Source organism: Cygnus atratus, chromosome Z (genome assembly GCF_013377495.2).
Source record: "Cygnus atratus isolate AKBS03 ecotype Queensland, Australia chromosome Z, CAtr_DNAZoo_HiC_assembly, whole genome shotgun sequence".
In the NCBI taxonomy this organism is placed as follows: Eukaryota; Metazoa; Chordata; class Aves; order Anseriformes; family Anatidae; genus Cygnus; species Cygnus atratus.
Window position 1 is genome coordinate 50890870 of NC_066396.1, and position 26924 is coordinate 50917793.

General features: G+C 40.5%; 1 protein-coding gene across 1 annotated transcript; it reads right to left on the reverse strand.

Moving 5' to 3' along the window:
• Positions 1-420: 420 nt before the first annotated feature.
• Positions 421-26641, reverse strand: LMNB1 (lamin B1). The gene is made up of 11 exons (XM_035569399.2): positions 26181-26641; positions 15601-15757; positions 14285-14410; positions 13109-13279; positions 11629-11754; positions 9283-9503; positions 8124-8349; positions 3065-3169; positions 2497-2616; positions 1674-1784; positions 421-1353 (listed from the first exon to the last, which is right to left on the reverse strand). The coding sequence occupies exons 1-11, from the start codon at positions 26531-26533 to the stop codon at positions 1312-1314; spliced, it is 1758 nt and encodes a 585-aa protein (XP_035425292.1). The 5' UTR covers positions 26534-26641; the 3' UTR covers positions 421-1311.
• Positions 26642-26924: the final 283 nt, after the last annotated feature.

Below are 26924 nucleotides of genomic sequence, written 5' to 3' on the forward strand. Positions count from 1 at the left end.
ACTTGTACTGCCACAAATTTGAAATGCCATTATGTAGTTCACCAGAATATGCAATGGATCTAACATGAAAGACGTGTTAAAAAAAATGTCTCAAGTCTGTCACAGAACTAACAATAGAAAAAAAAACCTCCAATGACAACAATGATTCTAGTCATGCTTTTAAAAACACTTCCAGATTAAGATGAAGATAACTGCATAAACAGTTATGCAGTCTGAATAAAGCTCTAAAGAATTCATTTTCCAAATGTCAAGTTATATTACCCATTATTTTAAAAGAAATCTTTACAAGTCAAGTGCCACTATTCCATTCACATGGAAGTTTTTCCAGCTTCATAGCTTATCAATTCTAAATATTCAGCAATCATTCAACTTTAGCTCAGTTCTGTCACAAAACAAATTCCAAAAGCTTTATCAGAAGTGTCTATAGAGAGATACTTTTTATTCAAAGCTTTCAGACATCAAGTGAATGCAAAAAGGACAAAAACTTTCCACAATGACAAAATTACAATTGTTTTCCATACAAACGTAGACTACATCTCTAAAAGATTTGGTTTTGTTCCTAAAAACTGTAAACAAGCAATGCATTCCATATTAAAACATACTTTTGTTAAAAAAATCACGAAAGCAAATTTAAGCTGGTTACACTATCTTAACAACACAACTAATGCATGTAACATGTATCCCCTTTCAGAATAAGAAATCTAAGCAAAGAGTACCAATAGAAAGTTGTACTGCATCCTTCATCAGCTGAGTACTCACATGATCATCTGGGCTATGCTTTCTTTAAAACTTCTTAAAAAAAAAAAGCAAGCAACAACAACAAAAAAGCTGTTCTTTTCTATAAGAAAGTTTCTTAACCTTGATTGTGCTGTAGAAAAAGTCCAAGTCTTCAGTAAAAAAAGAGTTCATAGTATTGAAAATGCCTTTCCCTTCCCCAACAGCACCTAAATATAAAGAGGTCAACAGTACATGGCTAGAGGTGTATAATCTAAGATCAATCCCCAATAAGCAGTGGTATATTACCCTTCCAGCAAGGTTTCTATTACAAAAAAACCTGGCATATAAAACTGGGTAGGAGTTTCATTTTTCAAACAGTACATTGTTCAGAATCAACAATTCACATCCTGCAAGAAAGTTACAGATAGTTTCTTTTACAAAACTTCCTTTTCAGTTACAAAGGAAATTAAGGCCATCACTCTCAGATTAAAAATTCACATAAAGGAAATACAAAAATATGTTGTGCTTCTGAGAAGGTTCTGTTCTGTAGACAAGAATTACCATTATTTGAGGAACCTGACTGGCCAGAGGAGTTTACATGACCACACAGCTTCTGTTAGATGCCCTTGGGCCTCCCTGTTGTGAACAGAAGTCAGGTTTGAAAAAAAAATCCATTAGTAAAAGGATTAGCAACTCAAAATAATATACTGCATATTTTTAATATATGAAATTACTAGCCTGGTATGGTCTAGCCAAGAGTCAGAATGTCATAAAGCTGTAATACAACCTTTTACATTAAGTTAATAATAAGAAAATTTTAAAAAAATAACAAAATTTAAATTTAAAAATTTAACAAAAGAACACCCACCACACAGACATAACTGCAAAAATCCGTTCCTTATGTATCTGATTTTTACTGTCTAAATAACCTCTGTAGGACAACAGTTAACACATACCTGCTGGTGGAAAAGGTCTTCTTCCTCAACAATTACTTCTTCTTCACCTTCATCCTCCTCTTCCCCCTCATGTATAGTTGTTTTAAAGACAGTGCTTCTCTGAGCAACCTCCTGCAACAGAGTTACATTTTAAAGACTTGACTCCTCTAAAGATCTGATGCCAATCTACTTGTATTTTGAGAAATGGGAGTGCCATCTGGTTGGAAAGCTACTTGTACAGTTTGTCTATGCAGAGCAGTACATAAAGAGCATATAAACAGCATTCCCAGCACTTCAATTTTAAATCTCTTACACATTAAAAAGTCTTTCTACCAAGACACGTGTCAAGTTTTTCCAAAATTTGTTACAAAAAATATATTGTAATTTACTTCAACTGCTACATGTCATAGTGACTTATCTACCCAAAATTAAAACTTTAATCTTACCAACTCCCCATGAACACAGTTTTAATGAAAATCAAACTAAAAAAAAGGAGAAAAGCTTACCTCGAAAATCTTTTACCTCAAAATACATTTTAAGGCACTGCCTAATTCTTGGCATCTGGGCAACACCTGAACAAGTCATTCTACTACTCCATACAGGGAGAGGGCAGGGAGGAAATAAAAGAACCTGCAAGCTTCCAAACATCACATTCCTATACTGCAATTAAGTTTAAGACAGGTACAGTATGCTGGGTTGAAAAGCAGCAGCAGAAAATCTTACTAGACACTCATGTGCACTAAAGTGCAAAGTTCTTACAATGGTTCTACCTTCATCTTTATAGGGGTAGATGCTGGGATGGCTAAACAGTCAAAGAAGTTTAAACATATCTGAGGTACTTTACCTCTCCCTGAGAATTTTTCAGTACAACTTTCACGTCTTCACCAGTGCCCCAAGAATTCTGGTTCTTCCAGATGAGGTCAGTAGGTGGGCTAGCAGTTACTCCAGCATTTGCAGCCCAAATCTGTTAAAGGTCACAAATGAACATTACTTGCTAGTCTCACATAATACATTTCCATGCTATTGAGTTAATGAATTCCATTTAGGTGACACCAATGAATCTCCTCCAGTTAAAAAAATACAAGTCTCTGCCTAGCCACTTCCAAAGATTTTTTTTTTACTGTAAAATATATTTTCAATACAGACTTTTGAATACGTAAATTACGTATTCATACGTCAGAATTATTATTCCATAAAAAAAGCAAATTTCTGAAAAATGCAGTTCTCTTCACCAAGGAGTTATTTTTCCCAGCAACTGATACAATGAATGCCAAATATAAATGGAAGTGATTGTTTTCTGAACATGTGTATGGTAAGAGCAAAGCTAAAGCCTTCACACTGATATATATACTGATACACACAAACTGGCCTAAAGCCTGTTTCAGATGAACAGCTGAAGCTCAACAACTTACTGTAACAGTTTGTCCTGCCTTCAGTACATATCTTGAGGTATATCTGTAACTAGCAGATGTGTCTCCTATTTTTCTGATCATCTCCCAACCTCCCATAGGTTGATCCTAACAAAAAGAAAAAAAAATGTTTTCATCAGCAGTCATTCTCTTACACATGTTGGGTATTCTACGTATAAAGACACAATGCATGTGGCACAAGTCATAGTAAAAAATTAAAGCACCAATCACTGGGAAGGGCCCTACTCTCTAATAACTCAGGGCCAAGGTTGTGCTTGTGTTTTAACAGGAGCCGGTCCTAGATGGGTGTCAGCACGATGGGTCCGTCCGGCCATCTCCTCATCTGCCTTAACATGATCACAGCACTCTCCTCCACAGTTTGGACTACAGCTCAGACAAAAAACAACGTATGGGAGGGTCCCGCTAGCATATGCGAGACCCAAAAACAAGGACTCCAGGAGCTGGAGGGGCAGCCAGAGCCCCCCTGGCTGAGCAGCACTCAGTGCCTGCCTCTCCCTGGGATGTGGTTAAAGTTTGTTAAAGATAGAATTAGTATGCCTGGTAGTTTTTCCCTCTGTGTTTTAATTTGTGTTAATCGTGCTTTCTTAATTTGTGTTAATCGCACTTTTTTATGTTAATAAAGAAGAGGGAGACATGGGAATGTGGCCATGGGGGTTGACAAGCCTCCTGGTTGGTGATAACATCGGACTCTTAATGATGAGTTTTGAGCCAACCGCTCAAAGAAGCTCGTACTGAAAGTTGCTGGAAAGAAGCGCACCCAAGCTGGAAGCTCGCTCAATCTGAGAGAAGCAGACCTGCGTGCACAACTGCCCCTCACTGGCTGAAGGTAAGCAGTTGTGTGCTATGGGGAATCATACGTCCTTAGAAACAAAAAATGTCCTGGCAACCTTCCAGCTTATTCCCTTTATTACAAATCAGACAGTTTATGATCCTGAAACATGGGACCAAACTGAGGTCAAGGTGTGGGACTCTGCTACTAAAAACGACAAGGTTGCAGTGGGATTGCTCGGCACCTGGCGAGCCTTTCTGAGGCCTTAAGGAGCCATGTGCGGCCACAATCAGAAACATGTGGTTTGCCAGACAGTAAGGGAGCTGCAGGCTCATTTACTGATCTGCCTGCTGCGCCATCGGCCACCCCGCCGCTACTGCCATCGCAGGCCTTTGCTGTTACGCCCCCTGGTGACCTGGACGTTCCTTTTGATCCAGGCCCTATAGGCCCTGAAAAGGAGCCGGATCTGTTTCCCTTCAATCCGGGAGGACTAGGATACACAGGGCCCGAAGGCTGACTTGCTTAACAACTTAAAGCAAGACATATTGTTCCCACGACTAGCCCTGGACTCTCCGGTGTTTGTAATCAAGAAAATGAGTGGAAAATGGAGACTGTTCTATGATCTGAGAAAAATTAATTAAGTCACGGAAGATATGGGAGCACTTCAATGGGGATTGCCATCTCCAACTATGCTCCCCCAGTCATGGACATTAATAGTAATAGACTTAAAGGATTGTTTGTTAAACACTTGCTAGACTTCGGAAAACTTTCCTATGTTTATGTTTCAACTGATACCTTTTCTGATTGTATTTTTGCATCTCCTCCTGCAAGAGAAAAGGCAAAGGATGTGTGTAAACATCTTCTGTCAGCTTTTGCAAAATTAGGAGTTCCAAAAATGATTAAAACAGATAATGGCCCAGGATATGGGGCCCATACAACCCACTTTTTTTTTTTTTTCAACAGTAGGGTGTTCAACATCTGACAGGTATACCTAATTCTCCCCATGGGTCAAGCAATTATTGAACCCTAGGGAACCTATATGGTACCCTAAAAGCTGTGCTTCTAAAACAAAAAGGGGGAGTAGGGGTGTGATCCCCAGGAAAAGATAGCTAAAAGTATGCTATGTTCTTAAATTTTTAAATTGATGGGCAGAGGAAGGTCCTTGCATCTGTCCATGCAGGAGAAAAGGCAACGAACAGATCTGGGAGACAGATCTGGTAGAAACCCAGTTAAAGAAACGGCACAAGTCATGGTAAAAAATTAACGCACCAATCACTGGGAAGGGTACTTGAATAACTTGGGGCTGAGGTTGTGCTTGTGTTTTAACAGGAGCCAGTCCTAGATGGGTGTCAGCACGATGGGTCCGTCCGGCCATCTCCTCATCTGCCTTAACATGATCACAGCACTCTCCTCCACGGTTTGGACTACAGCTCAGACAAAAAACAACGTATGGGAGGGTCCCGCTAGCATATGCGAGACCCAAAAACAAGGACTCCAGGAGCTGGAGGGGCAGCCAGAGCCCCCCTGGCTGAGCAGCACTCAGTGCCTGCCTCTCCCTGGGATGTGGTTACAAAGTTTGTTAAAGATAGAATTAGTATGCCTGGTAGTTTTTCCCTCTGTGTTTTAATTTGCGTTAATCGCGCTTTTTTATGTTAATAAAGAAGAGGGAGATGTGGGAGTGTGGCCATGGGGGTCGACAAGCCCCATGGCTGGAGGCCATCAGGAATGTAAAGAGGGAACAAAGAAGGGTGATTCAGGAGACGGCTTGCCGTCCTGGGTTGCTTGTTCTCCAGCCGTTAAGGCATGGAAGTTGCTGAGTGTCTGCTGTTGCCGGGCAAAGTTGTGGACCAATGAAGAGTTAGTGGAAAAGTACTGCTGTGGGGCAAATGGTATAAGAAGGGAGCCTGTCCTCAATAAGGAAGATGAAGTTATGCCCTCAATAAGAGAGAGAGAGTTGAAGTTATGTCATCGAAGTAGTAGTGGTTACTGACACTAAAAGAACCCTGGTGTCCGTGTGGTCATTACACCACAAATGCATATATAGAATTTTCAGTGAAAACATTTACTGCTGATTTACCTTCAGCATGTAAATAGCTACAGTTTTAGTCAAATTGATCTTACCTCTTATTTCAAGAGAAAGCTCAATACATCCTGCATTTTAATTCTGATGTTACTTTTTTTAATTAATGTTTATTGTTAGCATCTTTTTTTTTTTTTTAACAGCTTGGTCTAAATAAATACTACAGAAATCTTAGAAATACATAGTATGTTTTTGGAAGCACAATTTTAAGACAAGAAAAGACGACGAGAATATTTTCTGGAAAATAAATCATCCCTTTTGGTCTTCTTAAAAGACGTTTCTAAATATGCACACCTCTCACTATGTACTCATTTTGTTAGACCTCCATTATTTTTTCCTTTCAATTATTTTTTGTCTACCAACTACATGATAAGCATATGGTCAATCTAATAGGAAAATAATAGGAAAACATAGGTCATCACTGCGGGATGACAATTTCAAAACAGGTATAGATTTCTTAAATTCTCCCCCCTCCCAACCAACAGACACCTTCCAAATATTAAACGATGGAATCTGGAAAGTTAATCATTTAAAAATAATCTTATTTACCTTAACGGCTGCTGACATTCAGTTGGTCATTGCAATAAAAATATATAAAATCCTCTTTAAATGAGTATGGTATATTTTCTATCTATCTAGATACATACATTGCTCTGTCCAACACTTCTGAGCATCTCCAAGTACAACTTATAACACTGTGCTACAGACTATTGCTATACTGCTGCCAAAGTACAATAACCATGAATCAGCTGTCGCTACTTATAACTGAACCAATGGTCCACTCATGGAGCAATGAATGTGTAGTTAGATGTGGCCCACAATAGGAGGAAAATCCATGTGTTACACACAGGCATTGGGGGATTACTAGAAAACTCAGAAAGGGAAAAAATACCAGGTCCTGATTCATTAGAAGCAAGCTAAATTCAGCCAAATTAAAGACATCTAGACAACTGTCTTGGTCTAGACAGCTAAATGTTAAGGCTTTGTCCATTGAGTAAATAAGGATAGGCACACCCAGCCTGTAAGTCTTATCCCAGACAGGTAATTAAGATTAATTCATGTATTGACACCTGGGGGAGTGTACCTTCATTTATCAGAGGGAAAACTTAGATGCTGGGAACCAGATTAATCTTTGCCATTTAAAACATCAAGATAAGCTCCCTTTTGGTAAAGCTAAAGGATCTGACTACATTAGACAAAGCCTATGTAACACTGAAAACAAGGAACAGTTAGCAATTCTGAACACAGTTTAGGTGCAGACAGCACATGAGAAAACAAGAATTACTTAGACCTTTTCTGAAACTGAAGTTACAAGAAACCAGGTCTCGTAATTCTGGCACGCTACTGAAGCAATGTTCATTATTTTCTTCTCCCAAACTAAGGGATGGAAAGAAGCTCCCTCTGTCCAAAGGGATACCAAAGGTTTTCCGGTACTCCAGTGTCCAGCCCTATCCTGTGATGATTTGTAGAATTTATCTGTGTCTTGGGAGGAAGCAAATTATTGAATGTAACAGTTAACATCCTTTGGATCAAAACATGAGTAACAAAATACTTCCTTAAATGAAATACCCTTTGATAAATAGATACAGTCTTGCTTCTCCAACTGATACGAACATCAAACTATTCAGAGAAAAATAATCTGAAAGCTTTGGCACAGGCATTGAGGGCTCCTACTTCTAGAAACTGTGGATGCAACCAAGGAGGAAGGAAAACTATGATTTAAAGAAGCTATATGCAAATAGAAGGGACACTGACAGTTACATTTAGACCTTAATTTTCCATCAGTATGTATTTCTCCTGGGGCTTTTTAAAGCAGAGACAAACTTCAAAAGAGACTTCTGAGATAGGAAATGGTGCAAGCAGACATTAGGCTGTCAGTGACAATGTTAACTGTGAAGCCAGATCACACTTGGCAAGGTAAACTCTGACGAGTAATACATCACTCAGGTGGGCGGGATACCTAGGGATAAAATAGTTGCCAAGAAAATTAAATCATAAAAACCAACCATCATCAACCCAGAATATTGTACGAAAGTTCATTTTGTGATACACTAATTTCTTCATGACATCTTTTATTGAGCCCAATTTAGCTCCAGAATTAACATGAAGCGTGGGATCTGACCACTGTGGAGGGTGCCTTCCACCGCTAGTTGTCAGCCTACTGTAAAGTCATGTCATGGGCATTTTCTAACCTGTTCAGAGGTGTTCTTCAAGCGGATGAATTTTCCATCAACATCTATCTCCTCAATAGAGACATTTCCAGTGGCAGAAGCTGAGTGGGAGATGCTGACACTACTGCTGGCTTCAGATTCCTCCACATCAATCCTCTTCCTCTTTCCTCTGGTTGTACGTACACTACGGCTTGATGAAGCCCGTGAAACTGTCACTCGAGAAGACAGACTTGGAGAAAGTTTGAGCCTAAATCAAAGGACACAAGACACACACACAAACCACACTTTGTTTTTACTTTTTTTTTAAACCTTGAATTATATAACTTTTTTTCCCTCCTCTTCCCAAAGATTTATATAGATAAAGGTACAGGAATACTATAAACAAACAACATTACATCAAAAATTGAAGCTGGAGGTACTTTACCCAATTAAATAAAATGTTGTTGAATGGGTGATTAATGCTTTGGGAACATGGAATACTAAAGGACTATGTTAACATTATAAAGTATCTTTATGCCTTTGCTAGTGACCGCATTCCTGGGTATCTGGAACAAGTGAAAAAAAAAGAAACTACCACCACCACAAAAAACAAAAACAATCTTACAGGGGCTTATGCTTTTGTATGAAATTTATGCAAAAAGCCAATGGCACAACTCTTTGTATTTTGTATTTTATCCCCATACTTGAGAGGTATCAGCCCAGATGAGTTGTATGTCAGTCAAAAACACTGAAATATCAAAATTTCAAACGACAGCTGTGGCGTACCAAGCAAAATACTGCTCAATATTGCTGAAGCCTGGGATCAGATGTGAAAACCATATCTATTTGATAAGCTGAGTAATCATAATAGCTATTACTGTATTAAAACTATTCTAGCACCATATCACACGTGGCTCACAATTAAATAACCCTGTAATTACCCCTGAAAAACAGTATTAGTAGTGGTGCCAAATAGACCCACAAATGACAATTCCCTATTTCCTCAGGGACGACTCTTGATAGTAGAATGATCTCTGTTCCCTGGGAGAACTGTTGGTCTGATACTCAAGCAGGATGCTCTCACAAAGACTTAAGGGTGTATCAGACACTTCATGAATGCATTCCCAGAACTGCCTTTTAAAAGAATTAGGCAAGTGAAGCATATAGAGACACCAACATCTGTTGCCATGTTCTTTCATACCTCTCTTCTTCACCTTCCAGCAGTTTCCGGTATGCATTGATTTCCATATCAAGTGCCAGTTTAACATCCAGAAGTTGTTCGTAGTCATTCAACTGCTGCTGCATCTGATTTCTTATCTCTGCCATTTCCCTCTCTCTCTCGGATAGTATTTTGCGGCAGTTTTCCCGTTCCTTGACCAAGGTATCCTCAAGCTCTTGTACTCTATCTTGCCATACTCTAGACTAGAAAGCAGTGAAAAAACATCAAAACATCAGTGGTCTAAAGGAAAGCTCAAATCTGCAAACGTTCTGCTTTTCAGGTAACCTCAAACTCAAAAAAAAAAATAGGTTAAGCATTTTCCCTCCCTTTCAGAATTCAGACTCACCCATATTCTTCCTCCTGTTCTCCACATTTTCTTCTAAAAATATAACACCTTAAGTTCCAGTGAAGTTTGCAACCTACTCTGGAAGAGAGCTACCTACTTAATTTCTCTGAAATCTGAAAATGTTACCACAGCTGAATTTACTCAGTTGAGAAAAACTGATCTAAAGAGTCAGACTGCTTAAGACATGCTGGGCAGGACAACACAGAATGAAAATGCAGCTCAGTTAACTTCAGATCCTGTGATAAGTAAGCGTTCTTTCAGATGTCTCTTCCTTGCTTCAGCCTACTGCTGCCATTTCCAAATTCTACGAGAAAGTTTCTCTAAAGCAATAGGGTTTGTTCTATGAGAATGAGTGAATGAGAAAACTCGTCTGCCTACTTGCTGAAGTTAGTGGTAATTGGTCCACAAGAAGAGAGAATGTTACATACTTGAAAAAAAATTATATCAAGCAAATAAAATTTAATATTGTACACACAGAACAGAATGCTTACCAAAGAATAACTCAATAATGACATCTTTAAGATTTAAGTTCCCCGGGTCTACCCTCCGACCCTTCTTGTAGATGGGCGTCACATTTGCTAGCTGCCAGTTGACTGGGACCTCCCCTGATAGCCAGGACTGCCGATAAATGATGGAAAGTGGCTTGGCCAGCTCCTCTGCCAGTTCGCTCAGTACCCTCGGGTGGATCCCATCCGGCCCCATCGACTTGCGTACACCCAAGTGCTGTAGCAGGTCGCCAACCATTTCCTCGTGGATAGTGAGGGCCACATCCTGCTCCCCATCCCCTTCCACCAGCTCATGGTACTGGGTATCCAGAGAACAACTGGTTTTGCCGCTAAAGACTGAGGCAAAGAAGGCATTAAGCACCTCAGCTTTTTCCTCATCCCTTGTAACTAAGTTTCCCCCCGCATCCAGTAAAGGATGGAGATTCTCCTTAGTCCTCCTTTTGGTGTTGATGTATTTGTAAAAACATTTTTTGCTATCTTTACCAGCAGTAGCCAGATTGAGCTCCAGATGAGCTTCGGCCCTTCTAATTTTGTCCCTGCACAGCCTCGCAACAGCCTTATAGTCCTCGTGAGTGGCCCGTCCTCTTTTCCAAAGATTATAAACCCTCTTTTTTCTCCTAAAAACCCTCTTTTTAATTCTAATGCCCCAGAATCACCTTGCCTGGTGTTAAGTAGCCAAGTCTGCTATGCATGCATGCTGCTCAGGAAGTCATCATAGTCCAGAGACAATGAAAACAGGCAGCCTACGAGGCTGATGCAGTGGACCAACACAATTAGTTACCAATCTTAAGACTCGATATTGAGTTTATGAAAAGGAGTCCAGTGTCACATAGAAGACCCTAGTGGAAACAGCTGCAGTGTTCAATGCTAGTAATCCAAAATACAATCAGTGATAAGAGTTTTCTTCCAAGAGAACAAAGCTAGCTGAAATCAGTGCTAGCAAACTGAAAAGAAACTTGTACTTGTTAACACCACTGGCACTAGAAAAAGCAGAGCAGCAAAATCTTTTTTAGGTGGACAGGTATAGTCAAACTTGCAGAGGGCGATTTTGATAGTTTTGAAATTCACAGCAAATAACCCTGCAAATTCAGAAGCAAGTTCTCTGAACCTAGCTGCCACTTAATGTAAGCAACAGAACATTGATATTTAACTAAGGAAGAAGGAAAAAATCCCCTCAGAAACACATTGACTGAGCCACCAGAAGAAACACAATGGTATGTAAAGGCAGGAGTAAGAGCTAAATAGACAGAAGTCTCAATCCACTTCTTGTGCAACTTCACACACACTGATTACATCACCTGATCTTTTCCAGAGACAAACTTGCCTACATAATAGGAAAATTGGTAGTGTTTGTATCCTTAAAGACAAATCCAAGTCGTGAAGTTGAACATAATTACAAGTTAAGGGAAAGAAGTTTTTTTTATATTAAAAATCAAGAACTAATTAGCAGGACTGGAGTCACAAATAGCTTGTTACCTCTTTCTGAAGACTGTTGAGGAGGGAAGAGAGCATTTCAATTCGTATGCGACTTTCATCAAGCTCTTCTCTGACTGAGTTGGCTGTACAATTGCTCATCTCAGAGGACAGTTTAGCATTGTCAAGCTGCAGTAGATCAAGTTAAGACGTTTAAAAGAAAAATTATTCACCAAACAAAAACACGCGCTACACTAAGCTGCAAAGTTCCTCTCTGCAGCTCTAACACAATAAAACATCTCTCTTTAAGGGTTAAACATGGCAATTCAATTACCATTTCATATTGTTCAATCTGAAATCAGAATCCTCTGAACATTTATACTAGGATAAATAAATACCCATTAATAAAATACCCATTAGTAACATCTCCAATGGAAACTTTGAAAGTCGGACTGCTAAGTTCAGTTTTCATGCTGGTCAGTATTTATTTAAATACTTTCTTAAGTATGCTTAAATAGAAGCTAAACTAAAATTGCTAGTTCTCTACAAAAAACTAGCAAACTGATGCTAATTATCAGCCAAGTTAAGCACATTGGGAACGTGCCTTCAGATTTCAGTGCCTGCGCCACTGCTTCTTCGTTTTAATCACTACTTCACACTCAAATATTTTTATGTATTTAACCTAGCTACAACATCCTGCTGATCACCACCTCATCTACTTGAGCAGCACCACAGACTCAGCATTGAACTTATAGATCAAATGGTATGATTTCTTTCTAATTAAGATAAATCTGAAAGCACAGAAGCAGTACACCTGAGAAAAAGGAACAAAAAACACTCAATTATGAAAGGTTTTTCATATTAGCAAATAGGAAAAGATTTTTTGCTAGATCTTATTTTAAATTACCTTCTTTCTCTAGTTTTTTCAAGTCAGATTGAAGCCCTGAGGATACGCAACAGCATACTGTCACCCCACCTTGTTTTTAAAAACACTAACTGCAACACGCAGCCACAGAAACCGGGTTCAGTTGAGACATCAGGATCCCTCCTTACAGAAATGCTGAATCATTTAGAGGAAGGAAATTATGAAGTATAACTGATTTCAGTTTGAATATGCTTTCACTTGTCTATAGAAGTAGAAACCATTGGGTGTGGTAAAGTTTTCACACAATTTTAATATAGGGTCTGAGGACTCAGGATGCTGTCTTCTCAGAAAGCTGTTTTATGAAATAAGCTCTAAACAAAACACAGGACACCTTACTGATCAAGATTGTAACAATATAGTTATAATGAACACATTAACTTCCTTGAATTTGTAGCAATCCCAGTACAAATCTTCTTCCACACAGTTCAGTCACACTGTGCTTTCTACACTTACATTCTTGTGCTGCTTGAGTTTTAAATCTGCTTCTAAAATAAGACCTGAAAATTTACCTTCAAAAACACTGTGATTTTAAACCAAGCTGCAGAATTAAACCCTTTGAAATGCAAGTAATAATGTTAGGATACTTCCATTTACCAAAGCAAAAATAATGTCACTCACTTTGGCACGGTAAGTCTGTTCAAGCTCTTCTTTGTACAGCTTCACTTGTGCATCATGCTGCTCTCTTATTTCCTGAAGTGCTTGGGTCAGTTTATGTTCATATTCAATTTGGCGACCAGAGTCAACCTCAACTAAGCGAGTTTCATGTTTCCGTCTTGTCTCATTGATTTCCTACAACCAGAAAAATAAAATAGCCATTCAATAAGTGAAGCAAAACAAACTATAGAAGACTATCTACTTAGTAACTAGCAATACATTTTTTTAGCTAGTCTTGTGGGTCTTCATTAGAGTAGTTTAACACCGTTTCTACTGCAGGTTTCTCACGGGGCCACTTTCCTGTCTGACCAGCAAAGCACCTTATTTTGCAATTGAAAACACTTAGGATACCATCGGCATGTGAAGTCACATTTCCTTCTGAGAGCTGCCTACATTTTCAACAAATATACCTCAATATGATTACATTTTAGAAATAACCCCCAATTCTTATCTATCTTTCATGCTTGCTCAAAATCAAAGTGCTATGAAATTAAACAGTCACTTTCACTATCAACATTTTCTCCATTTATTTGTATGCTTGATCTTGGTGGCTGAAAAAAAAAAAGAGGATTCTAAACACTAACTAAGCCGAAAACAGAACTAGCAGAAAATGCGTACGTGGAATGAAATACAGTAGGGTTAGGTTATTTTCTCCTGAAAACCTTGAAGCACTAACAAGTGGAAGGAAGTGTGGCAAGAAGAGTTCTAAAAGACATACCCAGCAACTGTTTATACTCTTCAAAAGTATCCTATCAGAAAGTTCTGAAATTAAAAAAAAGTTCATAGCATGTGTTTGAGTATCAGTCACCACTTTACTTCTCACAGAAGCACAACGTGAGAAATGATTAATCTACTTACACTATGAAGAGATTGCACATTGCAATACCGTTGGCAGAATTTAAACACAAAACAACATAACACATGAAGCTATTTTACCATTTATAATAGCTCTGAGTTCACATTTTTCTATACTAAAAAGATGGAAATCTTCCAGCTAGAATATAAATAAATCCTGCTCTGAGTGGGAGTTTAAAACAGATGGGGTCCATCACAACCCAAATCATTCTACTACTCCAGAATTACCCCCCAAGTTTCTTCTTTCTGTTATAAATACAAATACTTCACACTAAGGTAATTTACCTCCTCATACATATTTTTACGGAATTCCAAATCCTCAATGAGACTTTGACAACGATTTTCCAGATCCACCTTCAGTAAAGTTTCATCTGCAAGCTGTTTCTTGGCAGCAGCTAAAGAAGCTTCAAGCTTTAAGAAAGAAAAAATCTTTAGCACAACAAATACAGAGCAAAACTCAAATAACACAATAACCTCACCTACCTACATGTACAGTTAATTAACTACATTTTAGGGTTCAACATGACAATCAAATCCAGTATTTGAAAGCACTCACGCATTTTTCCTCCCTTTGTGATCGCTTGCATAAGTGAATTCTAGATATTGCACATTGATAAATTGCATTTTAATGCTAGTTATCAAATGTCCTTACAAACCTTCATTTTCTTCTGCTTGGCAAATACCAGTTTCCTGTTTTCAAATGTCTGCTAAACTCATTCCTATAAGGTAGTGTTGCTTAAAATTGCAAATCAGATGCTTCAAAGGGTCAACCAAACTAGCACACAAATTTTTTCTTTGTTTTATCAGATGTCCAGGACCTAGACAGCCACAGGCAGAACCAAATGGAGTGCACAGAGAATCACAAACTCAAAGGTAGGAGGCACGCTGAAGTATAAACCATACTGATACTTCTGCTTCCATGGAAAATCAACTCTATGTTCTTGGTACACGTGTCTTTCCCCATTATGAGAAACAACTACAGTGTCTTTTCTCCAGCACTCTCTCACTGCCTCAGCAACTTTCCTATTGAACAACTATTCTTAACCTTTATATGGAATCTTGCTGCAATTTAAAACTGACAGTTTTTGGTCTGCTTTTGACTTACACAGATGACTGACTGCAGTAGTCTTGAAGATCAAGACTACAACCATGCTGTCTATGCAGTTTGTTGTCTACTGCAACTTCCAGATTCCTTTGGAAAACTGGTACTGAACTAGTTATTCATTGCCTATGTTTGTGAAGTCAGTCTCTCCCCACAACCTGTTCTCCAGTTTGTCAAGTCTATTTTGAGCTCTTGATCTGTTTGTCAATATAAGTGTTATTCCTTGCTATTTCACATAGTCTGCAGTTTTAAAAGCACTATTTCACCATTCATGCTGTTCATAAACCAAACCATACTGGACACAGACACCTAATTCCACCCGGCTCCAATTCTGATATATAACTTTCTTCTAGTTTTGACCATATGACAGATTTGTATTCATATTTTGTCTACAGAGTTGCATTTTACCACAATGACATGCTGTTTATACTATAGATGTATTATAAACAAATCACCTCATCTACTGACAGAAGCTTAATAGTTAAATATGCCTGCTCACCTGTACAATTTGGTCTCTTAAATCGTCAAGTTCTCCTTCCAAACTTTTCTTATCACCAAGAGCTGTGGCTAGTGCAGCTTCCTTAGAATTGAGTGCTGCTTCAAACTCTCGAAGTTTGACTTGGGCTCCATTAAAATCAGACTCCTTTTTTGCATAGCTGGAATAAAGGAGAGAAAGATGTAAGAAAACATAGAAATGCCCTAAAGTAGGCTGGTGACTAATAAAACAAGGTCTAATCTGAATATCAAACTTCAGACACTTAAGACAAACACTGTCTTGGCTTAAATTACTTCAGTTTAAATAAACTCATCAGATCTGTTTTGTCATCCTGTCCCTGGGGGTGTTTAAGGAAAGGCTGGATGTGGTACTTAGGGACGTGGTTCAGTAGGCGATATTGGTGGTAGGGAGCCAGTTGGACCCGATGATCTTGGAGGTCTTTTCCAACCTTAATGATTCTGTGATTCTACATAGCAACAGCTGAATACTTTGCTAGAGCTGTAGAGACGTTATTATAGGGGAAACACAGTGTGTCAAGGGATCCTAAAAGTAAGACATATATGGAAAGGGGAAGAAACTGTGTCTATTAAAAGTTTTTCCACTTTCTCTTTAGCAAGCCTCTGAAAAAATGCCCTGTCCACACCAGTTTTAATAAGTTCCTACCAGAAATAAGTTCCCACATCAAGAGGCCCTTTCCATATGGTGGAAACAAATAATCTTTGTCGTCTTTTATCCATGTAGGAATTTGTGGAAATCCACTGTCTGGGCTGCAAACAGCCCTCCTCCAAGCAAGAGACCAATTTCTCAATTAAAATCAATGTTCACTATGAAAAAGCTGTAAGTAGAAGTTGCAGCATAGTGAGCTGTTTTGCAACACATAATGGTAAAGTCCACAGACAGAGGAAAGATACCCATGTCCTGTCTATATGATAGTCCATGCCATCAGTGAAACTGCACTGGTGATGAGGTACAGATGTCTTTTTCTTTAAGACAAAACACTCAGGGTTTCCAAATTACCATTCAAATTAGTTTTCAGGTCAATGCAAGTGGTCAAACAGTGTCTCATGGAAGAGACATTCTACTCTTCTACTCTGTAGAAGGATGTATGCAAATAAAGCAACCAAATAAGTAGTAAAATAATTCTAAAATGTTTATTCTTTTCTCTCTGGGATATCCAGATTTTTCTACTGAAGGAATATATATAAGCATATATAAATGCTTATAATCAAACGATGAACATTTTACAGGAATGGATAGATTAGGACAACAGCTAGCAGGTTCCTGTCCAGTTTTCACACTTCTCTGAAAAAAAAATTAGCATTCACAACACTACACTGAGGAGACTAAAAATAGGTAAAGATTCTTAAGAACTAGATTCAAAGGGTTAAAGCATTAATACATCTACTACTTTTCAAATCAAGGTACAGAACATACAAGAAACAAAAGCAGAGCTTCTCATCAAAATGAGACCAGTCAAATAAATCAACCTACAATTTTAAAAATGAGAGACTTCTAAATTTAAAAAGAAGCTTTTCCAAAATAACATATAAGTACATGCAATTAATGTCATGCTCAAGAGAAAAGTGTGCACAAAGGCTTGCAAAAAAATCTTTACAAATGGAAGTAATTTGGGGATGATTTAGGCATTACAGCCACAAGATGGCAGGCTTTATGTAACAGACTTAGTACTAGCTAATCCCATCTCTGTTGGGTAACACAATACTCACTGAGGTCATACACAGCAAAAGCCGAGACACACAGGCTATTCTAAACTCCAACATATTTTCAAGCATTTGTCACTTCTGCTGCTCAGCACCATCCAGTACAACAATGCTACCTAGTTCCTCAACGGTACTTTACCCATCACTTCTTAGACCCACCAGTTCTTAACAGTTAGGTCCATAGGTCAGACCAGAGCACAGAATTTAGGTTTTGGCCATGTGGGCTCTTACTTGCAACTCCATTACTCATTGGAGTAACGCCACCCTGTCATTCCTCTCTCCCCAGGCCTGCTAAGAACTTCAGCATTCAAGGATACTGTGTGGCAGAGGAGGAAAAACAGGGAAAGATGTCTTACTATGGTGTACACCTACAGTAAAAATCTCTCCATCATCTATTGGGATGGATGAGGGCCCACACCAGGTCCTCATTGTTTTATCACTGATGGATAACATTTATCCAAAAAATGCAGAAACTCTCACTCAGCCTATCTCATAATGCTTCATGCTGAAGTCAAGCCTGTCAAGCTGGATCCTGAGACTAGAAGTTCTATACGAATAGACTGCTTTGAGAGCTGTAGTGTGGCCCTCTCTGAATTATTCTGGACTTCAAAATGGGAAGATTCTCTATACTCCTTAAATAAAGTAACTTAAAAAAAAAGTTTTTATTCTCCCCCAGTGCAAATACCTCTATCACTTACAAACTGGTAGGCAGCTGAGAACAGAATTCTTGCAACTGAGACAGAGAAAGGTATGTAATGTGGACTAGCAACAACAATTATTAAAACCTAATACACTAGCTGTACTACTAAGTTAAGTACTGCCAGTTACATCAAGCACACCCCTTGCTTGTTTGTAACAAGACTGGCTGTGAAGCTATCCTATAATTTAATATGACTGAAGTCATATTAAGAAAGAAAAAAAGAATTAAAATTTAGTTATTAGTTATTAGTGTTATGAGCTGTCTAACTATGAGACAACTCATCTGAACACATTCTCAAGAAGAAAACAGAAACTGAAGCTCAACACTTCATTTGCTGAAAGCCAGATGAAATCTCAGCAAGTCAGAAGTGTTATCCCAGCCCTAAAGAAATATGGGAAAGAAGGGCAACAAGATCAGAAAAACCTCTGAATTATGGAAACAAACATCAAATATATACAATACATACTTCACCCTTACACTCAGTAATTTTAACAGGAAGAGCTTCAGCTTTCTGTAGGGGAAAAAAAGCTAACTGTTGATATGCTGAAGCTGCATTTTAAAACAAACCAAACAAAAACGGAAAACAAAAAGAAAACCAAACACCTTGTTGCAGCGTTCAGAACTGTGCTCCTTCAAGTACTTCTGCTCTTGAAAGAAACAAAAGTAAAGAATTAATTGTTGGCTTGCCTCTTCTTCAAAGAAGAAACCTGCTTTTCTCTCTTTGTAGCACTTGGATCTTTTTATCCAAGGAATTGTGTGATTTATGTCAAAATAATGCAGAACGAAGATCTGACCTAAAACAAGCCAGTTCCCCTTTATTTCCTCTGTACTTCAGGGAGAACTTGCACTTCAAAAATGTAACCTGTATCACTCAACTCACAGAGACTCTGCAGCATGCCTCTCAACTGATACTGCCAGCACTGCTCTCATTAACAGAGTTGCAAGACAACTCAATCTGTTTTCCCCAAGCAAGCTGACAGTAGCAAGCACGCCACAGTGCCACTCTCAAGAGTGCAAGCAACTCTGACGCTGGGGTACATCTGCCCACAATACCTTTCCACAAGATAGTTTCTCACACCAGAAGCAGCCTAGTCAATGCACAGAGTTCTAGATGGTTTGATTTGCCAACCGTTCCCACAAAATAGCTTGTAAAACAAAATAAATGAGCTCATACAACTCTAAGGTACTGTGGTTAAGCTGTATCTGGTTACCTGTGGCATCTCATTTAAGACTAATTCAAAGCTCTCAGAAATACAAATGCCATGGTGCTATCACCGCTCTGGTGAGTTAACTAGACCACTCGGTTTGCAAACCAGTGAAATGGCCAAGACACTGAATAGCTCAGTGAAAGAGGAAGGCTTCCTTTTCATGCTCTTGCAATCACCCTTCCTCTTTCCTCATCTCTGAAGTTCACGGAACACCCTAGAACTTCTTGCAATCTCCTTGAATTTCCTACTAAGCTAGCAGAAAAGCCATCCTGCAAACAGATAAAAATAATTTTATACCGGTTTAGTAAGATGAATAGACCCCTAGGGTCAGATAAAACCACACACTTAATGACTGCTCCTTTCAGTCAGCAGCTAGATCTTAAGCTGAGCTTGGGTGCGATTTAAAGTTCCTTTGAAGTTGACCAAGTGCAAGACACCAAGCACACTAGGGAAGATGCCTTCCAGTCTCCCAGCAACCCTCAACTCATTTCTGCCTCTATTTAGACAGCTAGATCACAAAAGCAAGCACTACCAGCAGTAACCTCAAAAAAATTTAGTTTTCAGCTAATTCAAGAAACAACTATACAAGTGTTGTAACTAATGATAACACAGACCATGCTTACTTCTCTATAAAATTAGATGGTATTGCACATTGTGTTCATTTTCCACCAACTGTGGAAAAACATGAAAAAATAAAGAACAAATCTAGTCATTGACGGCTAGGTAAATAAAATACGAAGCATTCGTTTTCCATGTTTTTTTTTGTTGTTGTTGTTTGTTTTTCCTTCTCCCCTAAAGGAGAAGAAACAATAAAGCTGTGTTTTGCAAGGATACAATTTACAAAAACGTCTGTCTGAAAACATTAATGATTTTGTAAACGTATCAACTTGACAATAAGAGTGATAGGACATGCTTGCCACTTCTGTAAGCTAATATATGTAACTTGGTTTCAGCTTTCTCATTTTATCCAGTTTATTCGACTGGAAATGGTGAGTGTTTAAGACTATTGCTGAATGCATATCCCCAGTCACTTACTGCTCAACCATGTCTCTTCTTGAAGAGCTCAGCTGACCACGAGAATCCAACTACTCTAACCACCAGTCTTGGCAGAGCCTTTACGCAAGTACTGCATGCATCAAGCCACTGCTCAAAATTCATTATTTTTACAGGATCTGAAAAAGAAGTGTAGAATCGTATGCACACATGGTTTCATAAAATCGGATGAGTTTCTTTCTGTATTTGCCCAATCATAAGATAAGTTAGGATTCAACAACTGATCACCAGTTCACTGAACAGACCTGGGTCTGTTCAGCCTGGAGAAAAGAAGACTGAGAGGGAATCTTATCAATGTTTATAAATACCTGAGGTGTGGGAGACAGAGGGATTTGGCCAACCTCTTTTTAGTTGTTTGTGGGGACAGGACAAAGGGCAATGGCCACAAGACAGAGCACAGGAAGTTCCGCACCAACATGAGAAAGAACACAGTGATGGTGACGAAGCACTGGAACAGGCTGCCCAGGGAGGTTGTGGAGTCTCTTTCTCTGGAGATATTCAAGGCCTGTCTGGATGCCTACCTGGGCAGCCTGCTCTAAGGAACCTGCTTTGGCAGGGGGTTGGACCCGATGATCTCTCGAGGTCCCTTCCAACTCCTACAATTTTGTGATTCTGTGAATCCACGAGAGTGGTATGAAGCCATTTTACCCATGATTAAACAATCCAAATGAGCAGAGTATCTGGTCTTTTTTCTACAGCACTTCATGTTTATAAAAAAGAACATGTGATTAATATTAAATCCCCATGTATTTTTTCTTTTTTCAATAATTGAGGGGTAGAAAGGCAGGAAGAAATCAACAATAGGTCTTCTGTTAGAAGGTACAGGCTCTCACAGGTGCACTAACTTTTGAAAACTGATTAAGGTGACAAGGAAAATAATCTCCTCTGATTTAAAACACAGAACTCACTATCTGCAGCAAAATTAAACTGAGATCCCACAGTTGTGCAGAACCCTTTGCCAGATTTATATATATCTCAATCATAATCCTGTCCAAGTACATCTTAAAACATGAGTAAACAATTCAAAGTACTTCAAAATGCTGATTAGATTACAGCTCTAAGATGCAATTGCACCTTGAATTTTCAATAAAACCCCCACACTACAAGTAACCTGTTTTTTAAATGACAGTAGTACCCATAAAATTTCTGCAGAACATGCTTAGACAAGAGTTTGTTTAATAAAACCCTCTAGAAAGTAAAAAATAAAAAAAAAAAGTACTGAAACTTTTCAAATGAGCTGAAGAACAAACTGTTTATAGTTGTCTAAACTCTAAACCAGGGTAGCAAGATACAGCAGGAATTTGATGAAATAATGTTCTGTCATAATTTCACTGTCTTAGACAGCAGCAGATCGCAATTTCTGTACATGGCTGAAATTTATCACTAGAGCTTACTTTCCAGATCTACTGCTCTGACTTATCATTACATGTCCGGGTATCTGAGAACAAACCTTTAGCTCTCAGGTCCTACCCCACAGCAAGTCACAGGATGTCGTTACATCCTACCCTGCAGGGAAGGCACACTCTTGGATCATTCAAGAAACATTCTTACATTTGACTTTAAGTTATTGTGCAACACATTAATTACTCCCCTCCTTACCTCTCTGGGATGCTGTCTCTACGGGACAGATCAGAACTGTGACAGAGTTCCGATTAAAGCCCGGCAGCTCCCAAGCCACCCATCTTTACCTAACTTCCCAATGCCACCCACCATAACAAAAATTGAAAAGTGTTAAATCAGCTGCACAAACTGTACCTCTAGCTCGTTGCAGCATACCACATGCGCACCACGGGAAACCCTCGAACAGCTGTTACAACTTTGCCTGTGTTAACAACAGTGCTCTTCTGAGCAGTTGCTCGGGGTACCAGCTGCGCAGTGCTGCCTGCTGGCACAGCAATTATGACAGTAATAGTTAGGATGATACATAGTTATTACTGGTATTTATTAGGCTATTACTGCCTGATCCCATCTTAGATATTCACTTCTGAATAAGGATGAAGAGGGCAGACTGAAGACACAACTCAAAAGAGATAGAGATAACCTCTTTAATATTAAAAATGCTTAAAACTAATTCCTTGCCACAACTACTTCACTAGATTTTTGCACTCTAGAACAATTGACAATCCATTGTACCCTTTACCAGTATCTTTGATACAGCAACACTGAGCCCCACAACTGAACTGTCCTCACATATTTAAACATTACCAGGTGACACAGCTGTATCAAACTTCACAGCGTGAATTGCTGTCAGGTTAATTGCTCAAGTTACATGAGGACTTTCTTCCACCAATTTTGCTCTGCAGTTCTCCCTGGTTTGCAGCTGTTGCAAGCTATGAAAGCCTGACACGCTTCCACTCAAAAGCAGAAACTTCATCCAGTCAGAAGGGTGCTGGAATGATGGAGCCCCACATTTCTGTCTGCCACTTCAGTGATCCTTAGATATTTCACATCACACTTCTTTCCCTACTTTGCCTGCATTGTCTGCTCACGTCTTTCCACCCACCCCAAATCTGCAGTAATCCAAAATCCCAGCCAAGGCTGTCCTGTGGTGGGAGGGTTGTTCTGACTGAAATTAACAGCTTAAAGCTTGGTGCTAATTTCTGAGTTTCCCAATTCAGCTTACTGTGTAGCCACGCTAATACCTGTTTCAACAGGGGTGAAACAAAAAAGTGGGTGGCTACAGAAGCAAGAACAAGGATCCCGCAGTTCCCAAAACTGTGGTTTTCATTAGCAATGAACTTCGGTTGCTGAACTACAGATCACATTTCCTACAGCCCTTGAATCCAGAGATGTAGTAATCACAGTTGAGCATACTACTTAAAGGAAGGAAGGAAATGCAGGAATTTCTCTACAACAGCTATCACCAACAGAAAAGCATACAGTGAAGTCTTGCCTAATCAGGAAAAAAGTGGAAATACTGTTAAATCAGTAACTTCTCCCAATTCTTTCACAAGTGAGGAACAGATTTCCCTTTTTTCCACCTCATGAGAACTATCCCGGAGTTTTGTACATCTAAGCTCAAGGATACGTGGATTTTTCCACAATACGGTCTTGAGATGGGAGATTTATTTCAGCGTATTTCCCTTCTTCTTGTTACGTCTGTTTTTGCTTTCAGAAAACAACTTATCCTCCCTGTTGTTTCCTCAGAACATAGCAAGTTTATTTTCTTCACCTCATTTTTTTTCCTGTTTCTTCAATATTTCAACTGTTAAGAGAAGCCTTCATATTCATTTAGTTACAGCAGTACCCACTGCATGGCAGGAACTCTGCAAGCAGAGCATGCGAAGAGTCCAGCATATATAGCAGCATTAACTTTAGAAAAAATGCAGCTTTTCTTGAGGGATTAAAAATGAGAACAGAACAGAGTTCTGGTACTTAAGTTCATGAAATCACACCATATATCTGAGACTGAAGTCAACTAACAGGAAATAAATAAGTGAATGAGCCTTGAAATGTAGAAGTGCTGCAGAACTTTGGAAGTGACCAGAAGATCCAGTTCGATGCACTCATTAGGCAGGAAGCCAAGGGACTGAAAGAGGATTGGAATAATAAAAAAGTGCAGCAGAAGAATTTTGTACTAACTAAAGAAAGCAGAGCTGTGCATGTATCTGGAGAAACAATAACCACCTACAGAAATATTCAAACAGAGCATGATGGCCATGAAATCATTTTGCCCAAAGTCAGCCAACTAAATAGCCAGTCATCTGTGCTCTTTCCACAGTCCCAAGATGACTCAATAGAAGAATTCATTCTACCATTTATCTCCAGTGATTTTAAAGGAAACCAAATAACCAGCCACCACTAGTCTGACTCTCAGGATGTGGCTACCAGGACACCCAAGCCAAGACAATGGTATGCAGCTTGGCAGCAGACTCAGTCCCACACAGCCTGCCCCTCTCCCTCGCCCTCAGTAACACCCTATATGCCAGCCCTGGTACTTTTCTATATCAGAAGTGAGCAACTTTCTGCATTGTTACTGACCTAAATTAATAACTGAATAACCAAGACAAAGGACAGAATCATAGGAAGGTGGTAGGAAGATAGGGTACTGTTCCCTTCCACAGCAACACACCACACAGTGAGCTCATTTGTGTCCATCTACGACCTTACACGACCAAAAGCAGGTGAGATGAATCCCACTCCAATGACCAGGATGAGTATTTTGCAAAGAAGGCCTAGATACTCTGCAAGAACTAGTACAGTTGATCTACCCAGTATTTAAGCCACAGCCAGCATGTACACCACGCTTCCACTTAGCTTTCTGAAAGAACAAAGAAATTTGTGTTAAGAGAATGTGAATTCTCACTACACTTTGCAGATGGAAATCTGTAGTCCTAAAGTACACCCATGCAAATTTGTGCAAAGTATTTTAAGCGTGTTTTTGCCAGTTTTTATTACAGCTGTTTAAATGTATTAAAGAAACCGTCAGGGAGTATTCTCCAAATACAGGAATTTTCCATATGGGAAGAAAAAAATTCACCTTTTCTTTGGAAAACTTTGGAAACAGAGTTACAGATCAGCCTAAGTATCTCCAAGGTATGCATCTTAAAAATACCCAAAGATGACCTAAGAAACTACATGCCATAATAAGGTCTGCCAAAGTACAAATAACCACAAGCACATTTACACAGAATCTGGCAGTTTTATGCAGCAGCGAGTGTTCATCTCACTAAGCTATCGAGTAGTTCTAGCCCGGAACTAAAATCTCATTGTGCTTTGTGGTGCAACAAGACAATCTCAGACAGGTATTCATATCAAGGAATATTACACTCATCTTCGTAAGAGGCCACAGCAGCAGCACAAGAACAATTTTTAGTCATCTTTTTGCATTGGTTATCAGTGCACAGGAAAATGCAAATGAGAACATGAAGAACCTTCACGCTCACATTATTAAAACGTCTCAACTACAGCCACGGAAAGGGAAGAAGCAGTAATGACTTTTCCTATAGATTATGTCTTCATCCTAAGCCTCCACCTATTCATCTGTCAGCTTCTGAGAAGAATATATCTTTCCCCATCAAGTCACAAAGAGACGGAAATTTCTGGCTAGTCTTTCAAGTCATTTTGATGCCCATCCACAGCTGCACTTTGCTTTCCTTTCCACTGTCAATATTGTTTGTAATAGAAGTCTTTCATGGGTTGACAAAGAGCAACCACAAGGACTTGCTGGTTAGCAGCACACAATAAAGCATGCAAAGCAAGCCACATTAGGAGCTCAGACAATGTAAGAGATATCTGCAGACACATGAAAACATCAAGGCAGTACTGTACACACGCAGTATCTTTTTCATTATCAAAATCAGAACCAAGACTGTATTTAACTGAAAATAAAAATTAACAGATTATATGAGAACAGAGCAGGATTAAAAGCACGGCTCTTTGTTCTTCTTTCAAGATTAATCCATAGATAAGGTATGGCATAGCAAGAGTGACATCAGGTGCACTTTGCTAACCCAAATGGCGGGAAAAACGCCCAAGCAGCAAATTTTCTTTTGTTAACGGAGAACTACAGCAGGCGCAGAAATGAGCCTCGAGTCACATAAAAACAAGCAGGGTGCACGGGGCTGTGGGCAACCTGGTGCGGTGGGAGGCGCCCCTGCCCGTGGCAGCGGGGTGGAATTAGATGGTTTTTGGACGGAAGGGGGGGGAGGGGGAGGGGGGGGATGTGTAGCTACGATGCCTCGCCCCGCCTCGGGGCCGGGCCGCCGCTTCCCGCCGGGGCGGATCGGGGCGGCGCTGCCTCCTCCTGCCGCCCGCTCATTCATTCCCTGCCCGGACGGGCCCGGCGCCGGGGGGAGCCCTCCTCCGCCTCCCCCGGGAGGGGAAGGGAAGGGAAGGGAAGGGAAGGGAAGGGAAGGGAAGGGAAGGGAAGGGAAGGGAAGGGAAGGGACCCCCCCTCACCTGCCCAGCAGCTGGTCGTTCTCGGCGCGGACCTTGCCGAGCTCGATCTGCAGCTTGGCCCGCTCCCGCGCCGTGTCGTCCAGCGCCTGCCGGGCGTCGGCCAGCTCGGCCTCGTAGAGCGCCTTGAGGCCGGTGACCTCGCGGCCGCGCACCTCCTCCCGCTCGGTGACCTGCAGCTGCAGGGCGCTGTTCTCCGTCTCCAGGCTGCGCACCTTGTCGATGTACACGGCCAGCCGGTCGTTCAGCTGCCGCAGCTCCTCCTTCTCCTGCAGACGGGAGATGCGCGTTGGGCTCAGCGGCGTGGCGGACGCGCTGCCCCGCGAGCGCGGGCCCAGCGGCGTGGCGGACGACATAGCAGCGGCAGGCTGCGGAGACACCCGGGCAGCAGCGGCGGGCTCGGCGCCGCGATGCAAAATGGCCGGCGCCCGCCCAGCCCCGCCGGCCCGCGCCCCCGACCCTCCGCCGCCGCCGCCCACGTGACCGGCCCGCGGCCAATGGCGCGCCGAGGCGGGCCGCGCTCCCGCCGCGCCAGGCGCGATTCAAAACCCGCCGCCGGCTGCAACTGTCAGACACCTCCCCGCCCCCCTCCCCCCCTCCTGAGGGGCCCGGCCCCGCCGCCCTTTGTTGGCCCCCCCGGTTCCTCCCAACGCCTCCCTGGCGTCGCAGTAGTCGAAATGTAATTAATGCAATTATGCGGAGCCGGCTTGAGCCAGGTTTCGGTGGTGGCGTGTGGATGCGCCTTAT